This window comes from Cyrtonyx montezumae, unplaced genomic scaffold, assembly GCF_038088225.1.
Source record: "Cyrtonyx montezumae isolate F1298 unplaced genomic scaffold, pur_monq_1.0 scaffold_3, whole genome shotgun sequence".
Lineage (NCBI taxonomy): Eukaryota > Metazoa > Chordata > Aves > Galliformes > Odontophoridae > Cyrtonyx > Cyrtonyx montezumae.
The window spans coordinates 138,976,851-138,999,874 of NW_027072034.1; the positions used below are offsets into that span (position 1 = coordinate 138,976,851).

At 38.2% G+C, this 23,024-nt stretch overlaps 1 protein-coding gene and 1 pseudogene across 1 annotated transcript in view; both read left to right on the forward strand.

The window, feature by feature from the left end:
* KCND2 (potassium voltage-gated channel subfamily D member 2) overlaps positions 1-23,024 on the forward strand; it is a 264,436-nt gene that overhangs the window by 233,293 nt on the left and 8,119 nt on the right. Inside the window, exon 2 of the mRNA XM_065743510.1 lies at positions 13,064-13,226. Within this exon, the coding sequence (XP_065599582.1) occupies positions 13,064-13,226 (163 nt within the window). The remainder of the gene's footprint in view (positions 1-13,063; positions 13,227-23,024) is intronic.
* Positions 15,635-16,571, forward strand: LOC136052967 (ubiquitin-conjugating enzyme E2 J2-like; annotated as a pseudogene).

Genomic DNA, 23,024 nt, shown 5'->3' on the forward strand with positions numbered 1-23,024 from the left:
GAAGACAGGTAGAAGCTGTTAGATTATCCTTTGATGCTGCAGTGGAATTTGAGGTCAAGCTGGAGAGAAGATCAGGAAATAATCTTTCAGCTATGGTCAGAGGGCTGATCAGGAGGAGCTTCTCTTGCTTAGTTATTATTTACATCAAGGGGTCCAAAAACAGCCTGCAAGGCTAAGATAAACGATCTGCAGTATATTGCTTTTATAGCATTTTCAATTAAAAAATGGGTTTCTAAACATTCACAGTAGTCAGAGGAAGCCAGTGTGTGGTTCAAAATGCTCTGGAATCACTGGGGATAAGCAGAAGGAGCCCTTATTTGCAGCACAGAGATCATTACCGGAAAGGTAATTTTTTCATTACTTTCATACTGGTGTCTGATATACCACAGCATTTTTCTGAGCATGATGCACAACCTTAGGAAGGAGAAAGAATTACAGTGGAGGCACAATATTAATGATTCCAAAAGTCTCATGTCACAACCCCGAGCAGTACAGCATCTAATTATTAGCCATAATGATTTGCATGTAGACTGTGCCAAATAATGACGGGAGAATTAGACACCTAAAAATGGAGTCTGCCCTCTGGGGAAGGTCAGTAGAAACCAATTGGTGGGAAAAAAGCCAATGTAGTGATGTGGGACTTAATTTTTATTTGTGCATAGAATCCAAATCCTGAAAGGAAGGCTGTATTGACCATGAATACAGACTGAGCTGTCATCTTAAATAAAACAGGTTTGTCTTTCAAAACCTGAAGGGAGAGTATAGGGTAAGACTTCTTCCAAATCCCAGGAAAAATCTTGTGGGTGTTAACTGAACAGTAGCCTTGATGTTTAGTGCAAACCATGCTGGAGAGCTAGGATCAAAAGAAAAAAAATCAGTCATGAAGGATTTGACCATCCATGAAAGTTCCAGTCTCCAAAAGCTTTACCAGCGCTGGCAGGTAAAGTATTTCTCCGTGTCATCACTTGCTAATAAAAATTATTTAGTTAAAAGATTTGCAAGGCTTCTTGGAATTATGACTTGACTGATCATTTTAAACAGTATCAAATCTGAGGCTTTCTGAATATTTCAATCATCTTTTATTAACACAGTCTGCACAGGAAGGGATTGAGAAAAATCCCTCTCTAGCATTCCCTATAGCTCCATTTCTTGAGCATGGAGCAAACCACAGTCATATCTTTCTGGGCAAAAAGTCTCACATGAATTTCAAATTCCTAACTTCTACTTTCTAACTTTCTAACTTTACAGAGTTTGCATTTAAAAGCATTATGGAAAGGATGCGTGGCAGCTTGGAAACTCCATTTCTGAGAGATCCACAAGAAAATTCAAGGGTTATCAGTGATCTCTAAAATGTGTGATTTTGAAAAGGCTTTAGCAGAATGCTTTTAAACATTATATAGAACAAACACACTATTAAAAAAATGGAGCAAACATGGAAAATTTATTTCATTAGTAACTATTACAAAAACAGTAGATGTCAGCATTATCAATCATTATGATTGAATGAGTAAGAGGATTGGTAGTGAGATGCAGTACCTTTCAGTTATGGGACACAAGTTCAAAGGAGAATGAGGTGAGTGGTGACAGGAAGTCATTCTCATGTATTTGCAGTTTCCTAATGTTTAGAGAGTCATTGGTGGCTTGAGTCCAAATACTACCACACAAGAGATCACATTGCAAAATGCATTATCTAAACTGGCAGAGGTGAGCACATTCATTTCTACTCTACGTAGCTTGCTGCTAACTTTCCATACAAAAAGTTATCCGTTAAACATCATGTTAAGACTCAAAGCCACAGTGGTGAAGCACTCCTTGACAAAGATGATACCACACAATCTGACAAATACAGGATATTAGTCTCCAAACTATTGATTAAATTCTTTTCGTATTTAATAGATACAATTTTCCCTATATAAATCATATAAGCTCTGCAGTGCCAAGCCTTTTCAACTTGCCAGGGTAGTGCATGGCAGCTGGGAGGGTGAGGGTTAAGCAGTTAATGTAGCAAGTAGCTCACACAGGCTTTTGGTTTTTTTTGCAAGGAGATATAACTACGCTCAGCTGAAATGATTTACTCTGAGAAAACTTTAAGGGGATTGAATGCTATAGCACTTCCTTCTGCTCTCAAGGTTTGGGGAGGGGGGTGGTGATTTAGCACTGATGGAAAGACGAGTTGCAGAGAGCCTTGAGTGAACTCAGTAAGGGTTTTTCATTTTCCTAGACCTGAAGTACGTGAATTGTTTCATTTTTTCCTGGAGAAAATCCCTGAAAATTGTTAAAGAATGGAGAAGACAGACTGAGGGGAAATATTCTTTTCTAGCTGGCAACTTCCACTGATGTGTTTCCCCAAGTATATTTTACATAGTAAGGCACAAAATTGACATGAAAGAGAAAATAGATGAATTTCAGAGGCAAAATAACAGAAGAATAACTCTCCTGACTACAAGCTTGAAAGGGTGCTAAGATCTTGGACTGTGATCAACCTTCCTGTGCACAAATGCTATATAAAAATACTTTTAATACTTTAAAGAGAAACTTTAAGTTTAGCCTTATCAAAGTACAATACATATATATTTATATGTATGTGTGCATAAAAATATATGAGAGTAGTTTTTACTCTTGTTTTAACAGACATAACATTAGCATTAAAGAACAATTAGCTAAAGCATTTGGTATTTGACAGGGAAACCTGAAGACATAGGTCAATAGCAGTGTTATATTGGCACAAGCTATTTTGTGTTTTTCAGCTTCTTTGGAGGATTGTAACAATAATAGTGGTCCAATAGGTGTGCTGATCAGCTCTGAAGATGATGTGATAGACGTGAAATTAGGTGAAAGTCTTTGAGGTAAAGTAGTGGCAAGGAAGAAGGAGGATTCTGATCTTAGTAGTTTGCTGAAAAAAGCAGCATAAGAATTACCAGGTTCAATGGGAACCATCCCTAGATCTTTGTGTACTCATTAGAACACTGGACAGACCTAATGCTAGCAGAGCTCACCATTTCTTCCTTCAGATTCACTTGAGCAGGAGAGCAGTCAGCTTTGAAGTGAAATCAGCCCACTGATCCCTGTGTTGTGCCCAGTAGCTGTCACCAAAAAAAAAGGCATAGCTGTCCTTGCAGACTTCCACAATGCATTTTCAGTGTTAATGTGATTTATACTTGGCACACTGGTGGCTAATATATACTCAAGAGAAACTTGGGTATGGATTGGAAGATTAATGCTTTGTTTGGACTTTGCTGATATTTAACACACATATTGCATCTGAAAGAAAATCTGTAGGATAAATTAATTACATAACATTTTCAGCAATATTTCTGGGATGAAGCAAGAACACTGAAACCCCAGCTGTACCTGATCACACCACTAATAGGAAATTTCTCCCTCACCTCCACTGAGGCAAGGCAGCCCATCAAAACATACCCTTGGGCATCAGAAATGTTCCATTGGAATATAAATCTAAATCCGCATTTCATGGCACAATCCTAATTTTAGTAACTATGCTGAAAAATGTTACTAAACAGAAGAATTGAATGTGCTGTTTTCTAAGTTTTCTGAAGTGTCAGGGAACAAAGAACCCACGTAAACCACGGCAGGGGGAGATGTTCAGTCGCTGCCTCTGGAATCATTTCCCAGGGAGGATGTTTCAAGCCATAGTCTGTCCTGCTGGGAATTAATGGAGCCTGCAACAGGGTTCTTTCTACAGACAAGTTGGTGCAGTCAGCGAAGCCCACATCACTCTGGTTTACTGCTACTTGAAATGTAGGTTCTTTATTTGGTCTTTACAATGTGCTATGGCCAGAGCCTCACTTGAAGGCACTGCCTATCATTCATTTCTAACCTTTAATGAGAAGAGCAGCTAGCGATGTTAGTGGTTTTAGAGGTGGAACTTTTTATGTTCCGATCGTAATGGCTTGGGAAGGGATTTCTGGAAGCTACTTCTACCCCATTGTATTTGTACCAGTTTATTCTTCCATGGCATGTACAATACTACCTCGTAACTTTGTATTCTATTTTTGTTCTGTTTTGGTAAGAAAGGATTTTCAGAAAGAATATAAGAAGGAGAAAAAAAAAGGGAGGAAAAAATAACACAGAAAATCTGAATTCACGAGACAAAAATATATTTTCTTTTACCCTAACTGTTGCTACAAATCTTAGAGCACCTTTTATTTTCCTGAGTAGCATGGATGCTGGGTGAGCTATGCCATTTTAGTGGTTATTTTGTAAAGATTTTATCATGACAGGCATCAAAACTCTCATGCTGTGCCAACAGCCTAGCAGCTCTGTTTTCTCTGTCAGTGATAGTCATCTAGGATATAAAACAAATATTGCCAGCCCCACCAATATTAAGATTTAGACAGATAAATAACAGGAATAAGAAATCACGTATTAATGTTGTGAATAATAATGAATTATTGTCCAAGCTGGCACCTGAAAAATATGCTATCTAAACTTGCTTATACCTCTTTTTTAAAACTGCAATTCTAGTCTTGTTTTCTTGTAAATAATATAGAAGAAATTGAAAAAAAAAATTTTTAATGGGTAAAGGTATGTGCAAAATAGGGAGTAGATTCTGTATAGGCAGAATTGGCAGGTTTGGCAGTCTGGAAAAGACGCAAAGAAAAGAGGTGTGAAATTGCAGGTACCAGGAGCAGGGTGGCTGGAGATCACACACCAGCTGCTTCCTCAAATACAAGGACCTGCCTAAGGACATCATATGGAGCAAGGAATTGCCATCAGAAGAGCCAAAAGCAGACCAAGGACAGCTGACTGAGGAACTGCCTGAATGCTAAAAATCTGCATGGATTCAAGGGGACAAAAGAAATTGTACTGAAATGTATTAAGAATAACTAACTACAAAGAAATTTCAAATAGCAAGAAAAGTACTAGAGATGTAAATGTCTGGTGGCTGGAAGAGCATTCAGGGGTATTATTGTGTATTTACCCTATTTGTTCTGTAAATGTTTATTTGCTTAGGGTTGAGAAGCTGAGTACTAGTCTAGATGAAGCTTTGGTCTGATCTGCTACTGTGTTGTTTTTTTCTGTTCATCCCACAACTTTGACAGAGCTGGCCAATCCATCCTGACTAAATAAGTACTGTGTTAGATTCTTAGAAGTAAAAACCTTGGAATATTTTGTTTTAAGGAAGAAAGTTGGAATTGTGGGAGTAAAGATTGTCATTCAGAGTTATTTTTAATACATTTTTTGCTACTTTGGCAAAAGAAAAAGGAATATTTACATTAGATCCCAGAAAACGCAAAGCAACTGAGTGACAGAAGAAAAGTATATTCTTCCATTATCATTTTTATGATCATTAGACCATCTGATGAATCTTATTCCCTATTCCTATGTCAGCTATACTAAGCATGAATAATTATCCAGCAAAGCATTTCTTCTCTGCTTATCAACATGGGATCTTTAAGTCTTAAAATTCTGAAGTAATGCTACAGAGTCATAAATGGAATCTATGTTAATTAGATATATTATTCCTAGGACTCTAAGTGATTTTAGGAAAGGAAGATTTTCTTTACTTACCTTCTCTTCTACGCTACACTTACTCAACCTAATACAAACAAAGAGTTTTATATTATTCTTCCAAATTTTGCTCTGGATCATTTCAATTTCACATGCAGTGGTGTTTCAAAAATACTACTCATTTCTAAGCTGTAGTTTAGCTACTTTTCAGATTGCAAATGTATAAATTGATTCCTTAAGGAAACACAGCTGAAATCTTTATTTAGATATTCCACTTAAACTTATTACTGTTAACATTTTAAATTATCTGTTGTTGCATGTAATGTTGAAATAAATGACTAATCTGTGTCAACTTGTCATCATTTAGTCACCAAGCAGCTTGGAAGCTCTAGGGAACATCTTTATAATGATTTTCAGCACCTCCTTAGATAAGGACACCATTTTACAATTGTGGGATATAATTTGATGTCTCTGCAATATTACTTTCTGCTTCACTTCTTTTGCTACTTTCAGAATGGATAGATTCTGTTCTGGACTGATGGTCTTTTTTTCAACCAGTTATTAAAACGCATAACTAGAAAGAAACAAAAATAAAAAGCTGAACAGAAGGAGTTGAAAGCACAAACCAATGACCTCAGCTGTGATTGCCACAATCTTGATGTCACCATTTGGCAGCAGAAGGCTTGGACAATGTTGTCAGGTGTACATAGGATAACAAGGACACCAGCCCTTCCCTCAGTAACTTGTTGCAACAAGGCAGGTCATGTGAAGGTCCACTGGCATAAAAACTCTGAAAATACCCCATTATCCCCTATAAGTGATAGTCTTTAGGGGATTGTAGGAACCACAGTGATTTAAGTAGTACTAGGAAGGGTTTGCAAATCTTGCATTGAGAATATTTTTTTTTCTGATATGTTTCTCTTCTTCTTCGTGAAAAGTTTCTGAACCATTCCAAAATATTCTCTTTCTCCTTAAAAAAGAAATAAAGCTTTTTTTTCTATTGAAAAGTGGAGGGAAACATAAAATTCACAAAAAAAAACCAAAACAAAAACAAAAAAAAAAAACCCTGCACTTCAGTAGTATGTCTGTTCAGGTGTTCAGGTGCAACAGACATACTGGAAGTCAGCTGAGCTGTATCCTTCTGTAGCCCTAGTAATGTAAATAACCACCATACATCATTAACCAGAGACTGTACTTCTATGGTGCTTTGCAGCTGCTCAGGAGCAGGTAGGATATTAGCTTTCCCTGTGGAGTGAGAGAGGCATGACAAAAAGGAAACAAAGACATTTTTTATCTTCTCATATTTAATATTTTATGGTAAAGGAAAACAGATGGATATTAGTTGTCTGGATCTCGACTTCAAGAAGCTGAGAACGTTTCTATGGGTAGGTCTTTTAATATTCCCATTCAAAAGCTCTTTTTTTTTTTTTTATGACCTCTAAATACTAACTCCCACCTCAGCAAATCTGCTTAAGCCTCTCAGATGAAAGCCCTAGTGCACATGCAAAAAATCCCTGTATTTCATTGGAAATCTTGTATCTCAGAACTGCAAACTCAGCCAGGTGCAGGGGTAGCAGTGTGTCACTATCCGGAGGGACTCTGCTCCTGCAGTCTGGAAAACCCAGGAGCACAGCTGCTCTTGAGAAGCAGATGTGCTCTTCATCATTCATGAATGATCATTCTGGTCGGTGCTTGCAGCAGCATTCTGGACTCCAGAGGGGACCACGTCCATCAGTACTAAGCTAAGAGTGGGCTATTGCAACAGAGGGCCCTTCACAGCAGTAAAAGCAGCCAGAAAGATTACTTGTAATTCCATTCAGGATCTCCCAAGGTTGGAATAAAATTTGGAATAATGTGTGTAATGTTTCACATCTCATACCTAACAGCAATATTTTGTATTATTAGAAATTACTTCTCCAAAATCATTAGGCTATTTTAAGACCTAGGTAAGGCAGCAAATTCATCATGATTATTGTTAGTGTCAGAGAGGCTGGGAGTTAGTTTTCTTGTTTTCTCCCCTGTGCTGGAGCTTACGTGCACGCCTGATGGGATGGCTGGCTGCCTGAATGCAAGGGCCGATGAGCAGCTATGTGATCTTGGTGGAGAGTTCTGCTGGGCAGCCTCTGGGGCTCTGCCTGAGGCTGCTGGAAGGGGGGGAAATGCCATCGGTTGGGATGGGAAACCGGAGAGCAGGTGCACAATCCCACTGAAGTGGTCACCCAATAACTCTGCCAAGCAACTGGAGGGTGAGAAAATGCCCTGTCCTGGGAATGGGAGACAGCAGGGGGCGAAACTAACAGGGCTGAGGGAAAAAGCTGAGGTTGCCAGCATTGTGTTAATCACCGCCCGTGCCAAAAGCTGGAGCCAAATCCCCTGGGAAACATGGCTGTCAGCCACACAGGTGGAAAAATATGCATATCTGGCTTTTAATTAGATGGTTTTATTTCCATGGGTCTTCTACTGTTTTCATTGTTATTTGACCATACTTCCCCTGCTTTTAAAATAAATATTTCCAGGTTATTTTTAATGACTTTTTATTGGTGTTTTCTTTTTTCTCTTTTCTTTTTTCTTTTCTTTTTTTTCACAACCCCATTATTTTGTAATATGTTTTACATGCTTGGAAATAAAAATGTTACCAGCTTTCCCTCTTCAGCAAATAAGATAGGAGCAGACAACGGACCTCAATCAATGTAATGTTTGTAAAAGAATGTAAATGAATTCGAAAGAGGTGGGAGAGGGCAGAGGTATTTGCAACATGCATAAAAAATGGTTTTACTCATTTGCATTTAATTTTAATGGTGTTTATGCCCCCTACTGTCAGAAAGCGCTATTGCATCTCGCTTTTCTGGATATTGACAAATTTATTCTCTTCTCCACGTCAGCCTAAATTATTTGATCTATATAAAAGTGCACATCCCGGATTTATTTCTACCAAATGTATTTCCTGCAATTTGAGAGTTTTTCTGATGAGATCATTGATGGTCTGGGGATTTTTTGCCTATGGTGAACAATTCCAAATTTGCATTTCTAATCTCTCAAGTGCATATAAAAATATTGCTACATAGAAATATAAATATTCTTTTGATTATTTTACCCCGAAGAATATATTTTATGTTCATTTGAAAAAGAATTACCCCTGAGTTCAAACAAAAAGATGTTTAAAAAGCAGCATTGTCAATCTCAATCATAAAGATTGTTAAAGGAAGGACTTTCTCTGTTCAAGGAAAAATGGCTAAAAAGTATGACTTGTTTGAAATAGATGACAGATCTTCTGTCTTATATTAAACATGAAAAAAATAAAAAATAATAAAAAAAGCAGCCATCATTAGACTCAGTAATAAGATAAGTACCTGAAGATGACAGAATACTGATTCATATCTCTTGAATTCTCAGTATGCTACATTGGGTGCATTATGCTCAACGGTTAGAAAAGCAGTATCACTCTGGCAGGTGGGCATTTGTGGGTTATCTCTGATGTGGTAATACTTTTGGGTGCAGAATGGGCATTTGTAATTCTAAATACATCCGTTTTTCCCAAGCTCCTACAAAGCTCACCCTTCTGTGTGTGCTTCAGTCTGCATTTCAAGCCTCCACATCTGTCATGCAAAGCTATAAGAAATCATGCCCCCATTTCTCAGGTTAATACTCTGAAAGATCCAGTGTTTGTTCAGAATAAAGGAATACATTGACTTTCTGTCTTCACTTGCAATAGGGAATCAAATATGCAGACATGTTCTATTGCCTGTTGAATACAAACAACTGGGACAAACATACATTCCTTTAAATCCATCAATTTAATTTATCCCATAGTGAACAGAGAGCCGTGGACGAAAACAGTAGCATATGTGTGACCTGTCTGTATTATGTCCAGTAAAACCAATGCATTAATTTGATCACGTAGTTTCTGACTCAAGATTTGATAAAACTTGACTGACATATCTAGTTTGTCACATCCCTTTCACTTCCTTTTTTGGGTAATGTTGAACACCTCTGACAGATACCAGGGATAAACATGGCATCTCTTTTTCCTCACTTCGTCCAAGTCTTACAATACTGTGATGACACTTTTGATGTTGCAAAATTAGATTGTCAGTAGAAATTATAAATGCCGAAAGACCAACGTGGGCTTTGGCCACAAGGAGACATATATAGAACAGACTATATAAAGTTATGAAAAGACTGATTGAAAGAAGGAATAAAACAAACCAAACAACACGTATAGGAGAATATGTTTGCAGTTACAGTCTGAATAGCAGGTAGACAGGCAGAGTAGCTCTACATAAAACCTTGAAATAATTCCATTTTAAGAAGTCTCTCTATGAAAATTTTTAATAAATTTCAGTGTTTGTTGTTCCCATGGCTGAAGAGATCAAATCTGTGGCAGAAATCAATGTTTCACTTACAGATCAAGTGTAATTTTTCCACTTTATTATACAATAACCACGAAGGTACATCTGATAATTGAGTTGCTTTTTAGTGTAGATTTTCCAAGGAATAAATCAGTTACAGATAGGGTGAAGGGAGAAATTTTCCCTTCATTTTATGTCATCCACTTCCACTGATGATACTCACTGATATACGAAGTACAACCAAAGGTAATATTTAACCAGCAGGAGGAATTTCAATAACAGTTTTAGTCATGCCGATGCTAGACTAAAATCTGTGTCACTGTCCCAGAGGAGAGCAAAGCTAGTCATGGTAGTAAAATCTCCTTTAGTGAGTGAACGTTTTTCTCATGCTGTACAGGTAGAGTAATGTCTGGGCAGTCATATTTTGAAAATTACATATGAATGTAATTTTCAAAACTGCTTATCAGCAGGAGAAAAACTAATTATTTTAGAGTTATTAAAGATATGATAAATATTATTAACACTAAATAGTGGACAAACAGCTTTACTTTAGAAAAATGTCACTGTAGTACAATTCACTCAAGTTGAAAAACGAATAAAAGCAAGTTAATTCAAAATAAGGGATATATATTCATCTACCTTTCATTTTATCCAGAAATAATGAAAAGCACTGTAAAATACTTTCACATATCAAGCAATATTTTTGTTTGTTTGTTTGTTTAATTCTGTAACGCTGAAATATGATGAAAAGCAATCTCCTTATATCCCTAGATAGGTCACACAACAATACTGAAATTTTGGAGATGTATCTGCAAAAATTCTTGTCACCATGCCTAAAACATTGTTTTGTGGTTAATTCACATAGTTATGGCGTCACATATTCAGCAGGGTGTTATATCCCTAAGCAACCTGAAACCAGATTAGAGCTGGAAATGCCTTCAGTCTACAGCAGCTATTGGTGGCAATGTAGGCTTATGATGGTTCAGCAGTTTCACATTTCAAGTGATAATTTTAGTTATCTAACTATAGGCTTAGTAATCTAGTTTGCTAGGTCTGTCCTAATAGTACTAAATTTGTATAAATCTTGTATTTCAAGTTCTGATTGTGTCAAGTGTGTGTGAACAAATCCTACCTTCTAAATAGCTTTCTGTTGAGTCACTTTTATCCAATTTCTGAAAATACTTGGGTCATATCCTAAAGGAAGAAGCAAAACACTGACAGTCCCGGTAAACCAATAACATTTATTGCTGGTCTGATCCTAGGCCTTCCCTTCAAAGCAAGTTTCAGGCCACTCACGGCCCCTAGATGCTCACAGGGCAGTATGGGTGTCCTGGTCAGACCAACCCTCCAGATCCGCACCAGCAGCAGCCCTGTACTTCCACTCGTGCACAACTGCTGAAAAGAAAAAAAAATGGATGTAGTAATCAGGTGTTGGAGATCCCATTCAGCAAAGGGACCTCGAAAAACTGATTATCCACATGCAGGCCCAACAGTTGGATATGGATCACCTCTGAAAGCAGCTGGTTGGCTTACAAAGATAAGCACCAAAAATACCTTAGTTGTGAGGTGCAAATGTTAATGGCTTGGGAAAGCTCTCTTTCCAGTGTTTTCCATTTTATATATCCTGTAATTGAGACAACATGTATTATTAATTCAGAAAATGGTTTCTATTACATGATGTCATTTTATCCACACCTGCATGTCACAAAATGAGTAGTTACCAACACCAAAATTCTGAGGAGGTGACTATTTTATTAGTATCAATATAAGTATCAATATACTTTTTTTCCTGTGATTTTTTTGCACTTGGGCATGCCTTATAAAGCAGCTAAACATTTATTTTACACAACAGAGTCACGGTCAATAAACAAAGACTTAGCTGTCTATGTTATGTCTGGCTGGATGAACCTTATTTGAATCTTTTAGTTAAATACCTTCTTATCTTACAAAATTCAAGTCATTCATCTTTACCTACAAGGTGATATATGGTCTCCTTCACACAGATGCTGAGCTCTCATTGCTAGAAATTGTTCTTTAACCGTGGTTAGACAGCTCCTCATGATTATGGGCACAATTTGGACCATGTAATTTGAAGACTCCACCCTAACTTCTCTATTTATCTTTCTAGTTCCTGCTGCTTTTGTTTTCCAGATAGCATTCTCCAAATATTGTCCCTCCTGCAGTTTTATTTCTTACCTTTTTTCATGTTGTTGTAAACTCTGAAGTAGAAAATGTGCTGTGTCTCTGTACACTAGGACATGCTACAGGATATGTTTATTAATAGTTTAAAACCCAGTTAAAACAGAATGGTACTTGCAGCCAATGCATCTCTTTATTAAACTCTATGGTATGTAATTACATCCTTGTCCTATAGAATATGGTGGTCTACAGTGCAAATAGCTGATATTTCTTAATAAGCTGTCACTGGAATCTGTCTACATACTTCTCAGCAACACTATGAGAAATAATATATACTTGCTGGAAGAAACAATATCCAGCATCATAAAGAAATGTGGTAAATTTCAGCCCTAGTAGTTCTGAACACTGCCAGGATTTGCAGTTCAAGTTTCTTTGGTTTTTGCATTTGTGGCTTGAGTTTCTGGAGTTTGCTTTTGGCTAAGTGAAAAAATATTTAGACTATAGAAGGGACCTCTGGAGGTCAGATATTCCAGCCTCTTGCTCAGAGTTGTTCTATCAACAACAATAGATTGGGTCAGATGTACTTCTGTTCAGCCAAGACCTGAAAATCTCCAAGGATAGAAAGTTCATGATCTCCTGGGCACCCTGTTCCAAAATACACTGCCCTCCTAAATGAAAGCAGTATATCTGCTTAGTGAGAATATAGATTATTCAGCTTGACATCTAACTTACCAAGTGATCTCCCTAGTATCTCATCAATGGAAAGCAGTAAGTTCTTCAATCAAACAGAGTAAGGACTCAGACACTGAGAATTTTTCCATAGGCATGTCTTCATTGCAATAGAGTCAGCTTGGGAAGACTAGAGCAGCTAAAACATAAATGCCCCCAGCTGATCAACAGGGCACACAGTATTACCTTTAAATTTAACAAATGCCTGCCCAGCACTAGGCTTGCAGTGTAACAAATGGATGTGTGTAAAATATTATATCCATTAAGCATTATTTGCAAGAAAAGCAAAATCTATTGTACAATTAATTTATCTCAAAATTCTATACTTAAAAAAGATTTTGTCTTTGCTAAGGGTTTTATTTTCTTCAACTCAGGTATGGTGACATGGTGCCGAAGACAATAGCTGGCAAGATTTTTGGTTCAATATGCTCCTTGAGTGGTGTCTTAGTGATTGCACTGCCTGTTCCTGTAATTGTCTCCAACTTCAGTCGCATCTACCACCAGAATCAACGAGCAGACAAGCGCAGGGCACAAAAGGTGAGCTCCTAAATTATTCCCCTTTCAATACTGAAAATAGCTTAAAGGTAATTTTTTATGTGTCTTGAAAGTGAGTATGTTTTATTATGAAGATAACTGCTATATGTGTACATTACATGCTGAGCCAGGGTTCCAGATGCAAGTGCTGTGTTACTGACAAACAAAAAAAAAAAAAAAGGTATATTTATCTTTTTTTTTTTTTGTCAAAATTTATAGATTTGGTATGGTGGTAATTTATCCTAATTATTAGACCAGATCTACTATTTTTAGCCATTAGCTATAGTACCACCTACTGAAAACACTGTTTTTTCAGGAAAACTTTCTTTCCTCCAGAGTGCTCTGAGAAAAAAAAAACAAAACTAAGTGTTATTTCTAATGTCTATCTTAACAGCCAGTTTCACTAATCCATTTATTTAATTCCCAGGGGGAATTAAACTCTGGCGAATCTGACTATTGGGAACTTGTCTCCTTGGCACTACTTTGCTTAAAAAGCTTCAGAAAAAGCTGAATCAGGAAAAGACAAAAACAAAAGTCTGGTGGGCTTTTTTTTTTTCAGCTTTCTTGGTTACCGATCTCACTAAGACAATTTTTCTCCCTTACCTACATGCACGGGTTCAAAAATCAGGAAGGACTGCTTGCCAGGAAAGATGCAGCCAAGCCTGAGCAGCACCACTGTTTCATCCCACATCAAAAATGCCATTCCCAATCCACTTTACTCAGCCTTCTGATGAGAAATGTCTTATATGGCCTCTGTTGGCACCTGAAGGTGTCTCATAAGAGAGACCTGTTGCATTACCTCTATTTCTGACAGGTGTCTTGGACTCAGAATTTTGTTGTGGTCCGTGGCCTCTTTTTATGACTATGGTAACTGTTTTCCTGTCTACTCTGTGGGAAAGGTTCATCATTCAATGGCCCCAGAGGTTCTGAGGGGTGCAGTGAGAGCGGGATTCCTGCCCATAGAGGTGTGCAGGCAGGTCATGGCTGTAGAATACACATGTTGACCAAAGGAATACAGGCTGCATCTGCCTCATATAGACAACAGCAATGAGTGTAGAGACACAAACATTTGTTATTCATTCCTGGCCGCCTTTTTGACTGATGCCTCCATAGAAAGGGAGTGAAATAAATGTACAAAGAGATATTATTGTTGGAAAATCTTAGAAGAAACAGGAAAACATTGCCAAGAAAGTCAGCCATAGGCCTGGGATGAAGACGTTGTATCCTTTAAATAGCCACATCCTGAGAGACTTGGGAAAATGGCTACAAAAGAAAACAGGGGCATCACAGAGACACTTAGAAGCCTGCTTTCAAATACAGGCTTTCAGTGCTCCAAGTATCATATCTCCCCTATCTACTAATTAAACACATCCTTTTGCATCTTGTTTTCTCCCATGTTCCAGCTCTATACCTCCTTCTCCCGCAGCTAGAAAATGTAGAGAATACATAACTTCTACACTACATTGTTTTTACAGATAATTTTTCATTTCTATTACACAATGGTAGTAAAGAGTGAAAGTACTGTATGTACCAGCAGAACACAGTGCTTCATTACTGTGCCTCAGAGCATTGTGCCAGTCATGGATAACAGATCTTGATCCCAGCAATCAATGTGCCTGTTCTGAGCTTTCATGACTGCACAGACAACCAGCCTTGCTTCAGATACACACAGCCTCCTACTGTATAATGTTGAATAAATTTTTTCCATATCTGATTTGCACTTTACGGTGAAAAAGTGATGGATATTGGAAAATACCTTACAAAAATTAGATCAGCAGACTGGCAGATATTCCCTATAGTCTCTTCCTGAGTAGAAACTGTTTAATAACCAGCTTTCTCTCCTTGAAAAACAGTCAGCTCATTGTATGTCAAAAACAGGAATGTGAAATGATGAATGGCAATACTGCAAAATCTTGTTTCTTCCACTCCCCAGAACAATGCCAAAAGTAAGGATCACAGATTTACTCTGACCATGTTTATATCCTTCTTGCTTTAGAAAAAAATGGCTTTAAGGTCCAGTTAATGTAGCACTGGGTATGTTTCATTGATTTCTCCTATTGCAAAACTTGTCTTCTCTCTCATTTTAAAATGACTGAGAGGATATGAACTGAGTACAGCTCTGAGAGACTGAAGGAAAAGTCAGCAAAAAGAACTTATTTAATACTGCATAGTCTTTATGAAGTATGGACTTGAATTTCACCTGAGAGTTCTACTGCATTTGCATCACGTGTCCAGGCCACTATGTTGGCTGTGAGCCATGGTCAAACCGCAGAAGGTGGCACGAAAGTCATGGCCCGCCCAGCCTGCCGTCCATTATGACTCTCCCTCCCATTTTGCCTTCCTCTCTTGGCTGTTTCTTGCAGCTCAGTAGAATGTCCTGGCAGTGAAGAGGCCTGATCTAGCAGGGAGAGATGAGCTACAACAGTAGCAAGAGAGCACCACCAACAGCAGCACTGCAACTTAAGCAAGATTACTTTTGAATTAAGAAAGATCAAGGGCCTTGTATCTTTGCAGAATGCCCACCATCTAATACCTTTGAATGGCACTGCATTGCCAGGGGAACCTGAAGTGACTCCCTTTGAAGGTGGCTATTATAATGGGAAATTAACATTCTCCAAAGAATTCCACTTTAAAGCTCCTAGTACTTATATGATTACACCTAATGAAGGGTTTAAGTGTAACACAAGGCTATGTCTTTCAATCACTAATTTCCACCGTAATTCATGGAATCCATATTGTTCAGTCTCAATAATGTTGATGGGCTGTCTTCATTTTACAGTAGAAAAGGGCGTCACAGTGGGTAGCATAGAGACTTAAGAGTTCACAAAAACTACTTGTTGCACAAAGCTAAGATTGAGTTTAAAATACACAGTCTTCTGTGAGCTATTCCTTGAAATGGTGGAGGAGATTTAACAAAAACAGAAAGCACGAGAGCTCAGCAAGAGACCTCCTCCATCCCTCACTTTACCTGACGTTATCCTTGATGGGGAAGCACACTATGGTCAGAATAGAATAACCCTTCCTAATGGGCATGTTCCATTAGCACCTGCCAACCATCCAGGCCTCCAGCAAGTCACTTGAAACCATGGACTCTTAGGTGGAGCTTTCGCAGAATTGTTTGTTACTGTTGGGTTTGCAGTCTTTGCCTATACAATCAAATACGTACTGAGAAGCACAGCTGCAAGAATGAGTAGAAAAGAAATCCAAGACCAAATTAGAGGTCTAGGAATTAGACCTAGGAAACTACAGGCCTATCAGCCGTACCTCCATCCCTGGGAAGGTGATGGAACAACATATTCTGGATGTCATCTGCAAGAAAGTGAAAGAAAACAAGGTTATCAGGAGTAGCCAGCAAGGATTTACCGAGGGAAATCACGCTTGACCAACTTGGTAGCCTTTTACAATGTAATGACCAGTGGGTAGATGAGGAGAGAGCAGTAGATGTTGTGTACCTTGACTTCAGCAAATCTTTTGACACTGTCACCTGTAGTAGCATCACAGTTAGGATAACAAGTGGACAGTGAGATGGACTGGGAACTGACTGACTGGAAGAGCTAGAAGGGTTGTCATCAGTGACACAGACTAGTTGGAGGCCTGAAGCTAGAGGTGTTCCCCAAGGTTGGGCAGTGGGTCTGGTCTTCTTCAACATCTTCATCAATGACTAAGATGGAGGGATAGAGTCCCTGCTCAGCAGAGGGCTACAAAGATGATTAGGGTCCTGGAGCATCTCCTGTATGAGGAAAGGCCTGAGGACATTCTGCCTGGAGAAGACTGAGAGGGGATCTTATCAGTGCTTATCATCTGAAGAGTGGAAGTCAAGTGGATGGAGCGAGGCTCTTTTCAGTGGTGCCCAGTGACAGAACAACTGGAACACAGGAGGTTCAATACAAATTTGAGAAAAACTTATTTACTGTGAATGTTACAGAGCACTGGAACAAGCTGACCAAAGGCTTTGTGGAGTCATCTTCTTTGAAGGTATTCAAAACCCACCTGGATGCTTTCCTATGTAACCTACTGTGGGAAGCCCACTTTGGCAGAGGCTTGAACTAGATGATCTCCAGAGGTCCCTTCACACTCTAGCAATTATGTAATTCTTTAACATTCACACCGAAGATTGAAATATTTAACTTAGAAATTCCTGTTTCATTCAAGACAATGGAAGTGCTACATGGGTTACTAAAGTAAATGCTTGTTTAGGCATCAAACTTGTTTCTATTCTATAAGGCTGAGGAACACAAGCTTGGAAGGAGCTGTTCTACAAAGCACAGCATTAACCCTTGCAAGAGATGGTACCTCCTGTTTACTACAACAGGCTTCCATCTAGCTGAGAAAATTGGATACTGGAATTGTGGAACTTCCTTTATCAATATCTCATAGATAATTCAGTCAAGGCAGCCTTTACTATGGATAAATTCAATCCACATTGCCCTGTGCAAATGGCCAAACATTTGCATTGTAAGGAAACTTGAGAGAATTCAGTGAAGTGCTGAAATCTAATCACAGGAGACAGAAGTTTTACTGAAGATCCATGTGACCACCAACATATGCATTTACTGAATTATTCATCGCCCTTAAAGATTAGAAAATAAAGAAATCATGCACATTGATGCTTGAGAGAGGACAGAATTGAAACTTATAAATATAGCATCCCATTTGGAATGCGTTTTAAAGGAAAATCCTACTTCTACTTATGAAAACACATTGTTGTAAATGAAACCTCAATATTAACAAAAAGAAAAAAGAAAAAAAAATGAAAAGGAAAAAAAAAACCTCTCTGTGCTTATCAGAACATTTTCCTCTGTCATATATTAATGTCTAAGAATCAGATTTCTGCTGGCAATAGGTAGATAAGTAATCTAACCTAGATACAGGAGTTTGCAGTTAGTGCATAACTAATTGTTGTCTACAGTCTTATTTTATCTTTTCCTCAAGCAGATTTATCAGAAATGGAGACAATTTTGAAGAATGCTTCTTTTCTCAGCTAGAGTCAACTGCAGGAGGTCAAGTTATTTTCATTTCTCATCAGTGCCTTCAAGTGGCAAATTTAATGACAGATGTGTTGTGACTGGACCATACGGAAACAAACAGACGGAAACACAAATGGAAACACAAACAGAAACATGACAGCTCCAAAATCTGACTTAAAGCATACAATTCAACCTGATTCTTTCATATTATTATAGTCTACTTTCACAGTGCAAAATACTTTGTGAAGATTGGCTGGGCTCATCTTTCATTATTTACTGGTTGTACACGATGTATTTATCTGTGAAGTTATAAATAATAAGATACTAGATAAATATAAATAGTTTTAGGACAAATTACATCTGCTTAACAGCACCTAGCAATCTAGAGCTGAGCTTTTGCAGTAAGGAACCATGCTACCAATGCAACTTATTTTGCTTAAATAGGGTATTAATTTCGGTGAAGTTATAGAGATAACCAGTAGAATAGCTTACCTAAGATCTTTGAAAATCAGCACAAAAGCACTCAAGTTTATTGAGTTTGAATCAAGCATGAAAGCAAGGTGCAACTCAACAAGTATATAAACCTTTTTAAATTGCATATTCACTAGTGTACAAAGTAAGCAGCATCTTCGTCTCTACTTCATGCTGATGTTCTATAAATTACTTTCTGTAATCTGAAGTCAAGTATTAGAAATTACCGAAAATGAGAAAAACAGAAGATCAAAATAACAAATGACTTAAACACAATGGGACTAACCTTCAGATCATTTTGACCATTGCTATAAGAGTCAATGAAAGTCAGTGAAGGAATTTTTACTTTTTAATTGCACATGGTCATCAAAGAAATAAGTATGTTTTCAGGTTTTGATAACAAAACAGTTAAATAGTCTGGAGAGCAACAGAAGGGAAACAAAAGAAGCTATGTAGGTACTAAATTAAAGTGGTAGGCTATATCAGTTCTTGCACAGAAGACAGAAGAGAAGCTCTTGTCAAAAATATTCCCAGTACTGTGATGAGCTGTGCCCTAAAGTGTTTCTGCTAAGATCTATCTTAACACAGTTGGACAGCTGAGGATATCTTGAGTGCTTAAAACCGGGTATTGTAAATATCCCATGGCACTACATTTAGCACTATTTAAAACCTTGAGCAAATAAATGTTTATCTTTCTAAGACTGACAGTTGTCAAAGAAAAGTGTTTTCCTTTTGTGGAATTTCTATTTTTACAGTCATAGTCAGGACCTACCTTCAAGTTACAAAATTAGAAGACAGAAAATGAAACAATGCATAGAAAATAATTCAGGGCAATACAGGGAATGCTGTAAGAACTGAAATTTATCATTAGCTCTGATGAAAAGTTTCAGATTAGATTATGGTGGAATTTCATCCCAGTAAAAGAATTTTGTTTTAGCTCATTGTTTTTGCCCTAGACACTGTAAAAATTACCAAAATCCAGATTTCACACTGAATGGGCAACGCAGAAAACCTCACAATAAAGCAGATAACCAGGATAAGCAGGAGAATTTCATCCCTCTTTTTTTTCTTTCTTTTTGCCAGATTCCCATGAAAGGAGAGTTAGAAAGTACACTGAGGTGACTGAAATGGATAGTTATCAATTCTTTTCTGCTGAACATGACAGAAAAGACTGTTGAAGACTAAAAAAAAATGTAATTCTTCCATAGTCAGTCAGTCTTCATGTTATCACACCATTTTGGGAATTCAGTCCCCAGTGCACAGCTTGTAAAATCCTGTGGCTGACAGGAGTCTTTAATGACTCCTTGTGAGGAGACATGGGGAGTCACTGGACTGCTCAAGCTTGGATCTGAATCAGTCAGAAGGACTGAAAAGAGACTGCTGCAACATGCTTGAAACACATCTGATTTAGGAGTATTTTCTACATAGGTAACTCCAAAAGTAATGCCTCCTGTTTATTACCGTGGAAATCACAACAAATACAAAGAGCACAATAACACTGTTTGATAGAGAAAATTCTTAGCTATAGAACACTATTTTTCAACATAACCATCCCCATTATCCATGCATTTTTGCCACAATGAAAAAAAGCCTACATGCTGCATTCATAACAGTCTGCAGCAGAAGAGGTGATTCACTGTCACTGTCACCACTGCTTAAATTCACCACCACTGCCTCATTGTGCTCATATCCACCATTTGGTCTCCATAAATGTTCAGCAAACAGTAATGAATGTCAGTGAGCAACTTATTCTGTATGGAGGAATTCAGTTCCACACCTCTCCTTCAAAGGCATTTCCATGTCAGACACCATTTTGTCAGATGTCTGCTGCCATCTATCACATGACAACATGTAATGGAGTACTGGTGGGAAGGTTCAGCTTCTACTGCCATACCACCAACACCCACCCCTCCTGTTGTAGGCCACTGTCATAAAATAGGAGGCATTATTTTTGGAGAGCCCTCATATAATCAAAGTTTAAACAGGCAAGCTGCATGCAATATCTGGCTGCCTCCTTGGTAATAGATTTATTATCTTCACTTTAGTAAATGGTGTAAATTCTGGCCATCTTAATGAGTCTTGGCTAGGAAGATGTAAGCTATTAGTCCCCGCTTCCCAAAAGCTTTCTAAGATGCAATAAATTCATATTTGCAGAGCAATTTAAAGTCTTCACATTCAAAGAATAACTGTCATATTACATTGATATATTAAGACAATGTCATGAACTGTTATATTTTTTACTTTTCTTTAATAAATCATTCAGTACCATATTTATCACTTCAGCCACTGAAAGAGGAAGTGAACATACAAGCTAAAGGGAAAAGCAAGATTAATGTCAGTATGTTTGTTCTTAACATTTAATAAATTTCCTTATAAAAGCCATAAAAACTTTTGTGACTGAAATCACTTACTGCAAGTTGCACTCTGCATCTCCAAAGCATCTCAACCTCCTAATGGGGAACAGTGCTAAGAGAAACTTTTCATATATTCTTGAACTCAACATGTGCACATATGAGCCACATTCTAGCCATGCTTGCTGTTAGCTGCCATGAATTTCTTGGCTCACTGTTGAGAAGATCTTCAGTGAGTTTGAGGCTGTGAGTGCAAAGAAGCATGGTATTGAGTCATTCCTCATAGTGAATTATTAGTCATACCAGAGAGACGATCTGGTGGCTGCAGCATCTGGGCTTCATCCCACTATGTTAAGCACTCAGGGTTTCTCAGTCATTTCTTGTAGACACCTATTACCAAAGAAACTGAGGTGAAGGGACAAATATGTTCTCTTTGTTTTCTGGGAGTGTCAACGTAGGATCGGTCAGACATGGAAATCTTGATAAATATACTAAACTTAGCTTTTCTAATTCTTCACTTGTCTCCTGCGCTTCAGCAACCATTCAATTCCTGATGTTTTCAGAATCAGAAACCTAAGCTGGAAGATAAGTCCAAACTCTCTCTTATACACAAAAAGAAACAGACAGAAAAATTACAGAAGCAGGATACCATTCTAGAACTGCCACAAATGCTTCAATTTTCTATAATATTTGACAAGTGGCTCCTTTCTTTACATGTTCCTCTACACTGGCTGGGGAGGAACGTGATTAGGTTCAAGAAGAGCAAGCATGGAGTCCTGCACCTGAAGAAGAATAACTCCCTACATCAGTACAGGTTAAGAGCTGACCTGCTGGAATTCTCTGTGGAGAAGGACTTGGATGTCCTGGAGGACAGCATGCTGGCCATAAGCCAGCAGTGTGCCCTTGTGGCCCAGGAGATCAGTGGTATCCTGGGGTACACTGAAAAGAGCACAGCTAGCAGGTCAAGGGAGGTGATCCTCCACCTCTACTCTGCCCTGGTGAGGCCACATCTGGAGTGCTGTGTCCAGTTCCAGACTTTTCAGTTCAAGAAAGACAGGGAACTCCTAGAAAGAGTCCTGTGAAGGGCCACAGAAATGAGGGCCTGGAGAAGAGAAAGCTGGAAAAGGATCTTATCAGCACTTATCAATATCTAAAGGGAGGGAGTCAAGTGGATTGCACTAGGCTCCTTTCAGTGGTTCCTGGAGACAGGAACCTCCTCTGGAAACTTTCAAAACCTGCCTGGATGCTTTCCTATGTAACCTGTTCTGGGAAACGTGCAGCAGGGGATTGGACAAGATGATCTCCAGAGGTCCCTTCCCTATGATTCCCTGCTTCTGCAGTGTTGGTTTCTAAGCATTCTGCAAATCAGTGGAATCAAAGCATCCAACAAAACACTTTCTCTATGAAGTGTCTACACTACCTACATGAACAAGAAAATTCACTTGGGTACTCTCAAACCACAACTCTTTATCAGCAATTGGATGACCACTGTCTCTGAAAAATCAAATTATGGATAGATTATGATCAGCAGTGATGACTATTGAGTCTGATTATAAAAAAAAATACACGTTAAGACATAAAAAAAATGTTTTAAAAGGCTTGGCAAGCATTTAGGAATTTAAATGGGAGACTAAAAACAACCACTGCATTCTGTTATTCCAAAAACTCATAAATCTCTGAGAAACCAGCTTATGGCAGTTGTGATACTGTGGTTTTCTGAGTTATTTCTTCCTCTTTGAAGAAAAATTGCTGGAGTAGCTGAGATGGAAGCCATGCTCCTGACCTACAAAGCACAGCCACAGCCAGGAAAAAAAACAGCAGAAATCACTCACATGCTGATCTGTCTAATCCCCTCTGCAAAATCATTGTTTTTCTTATCTGATGCCTGCAAACAAATAAAAACTTCTGGCTTTTTTGCATTTCTATGGGAAGACATTTGTGATTTGCTCCACCTGGAGGACAAATGCAATACAGCTTTTCAGTGATCATGACACTGGTATTCATAAGCAGCT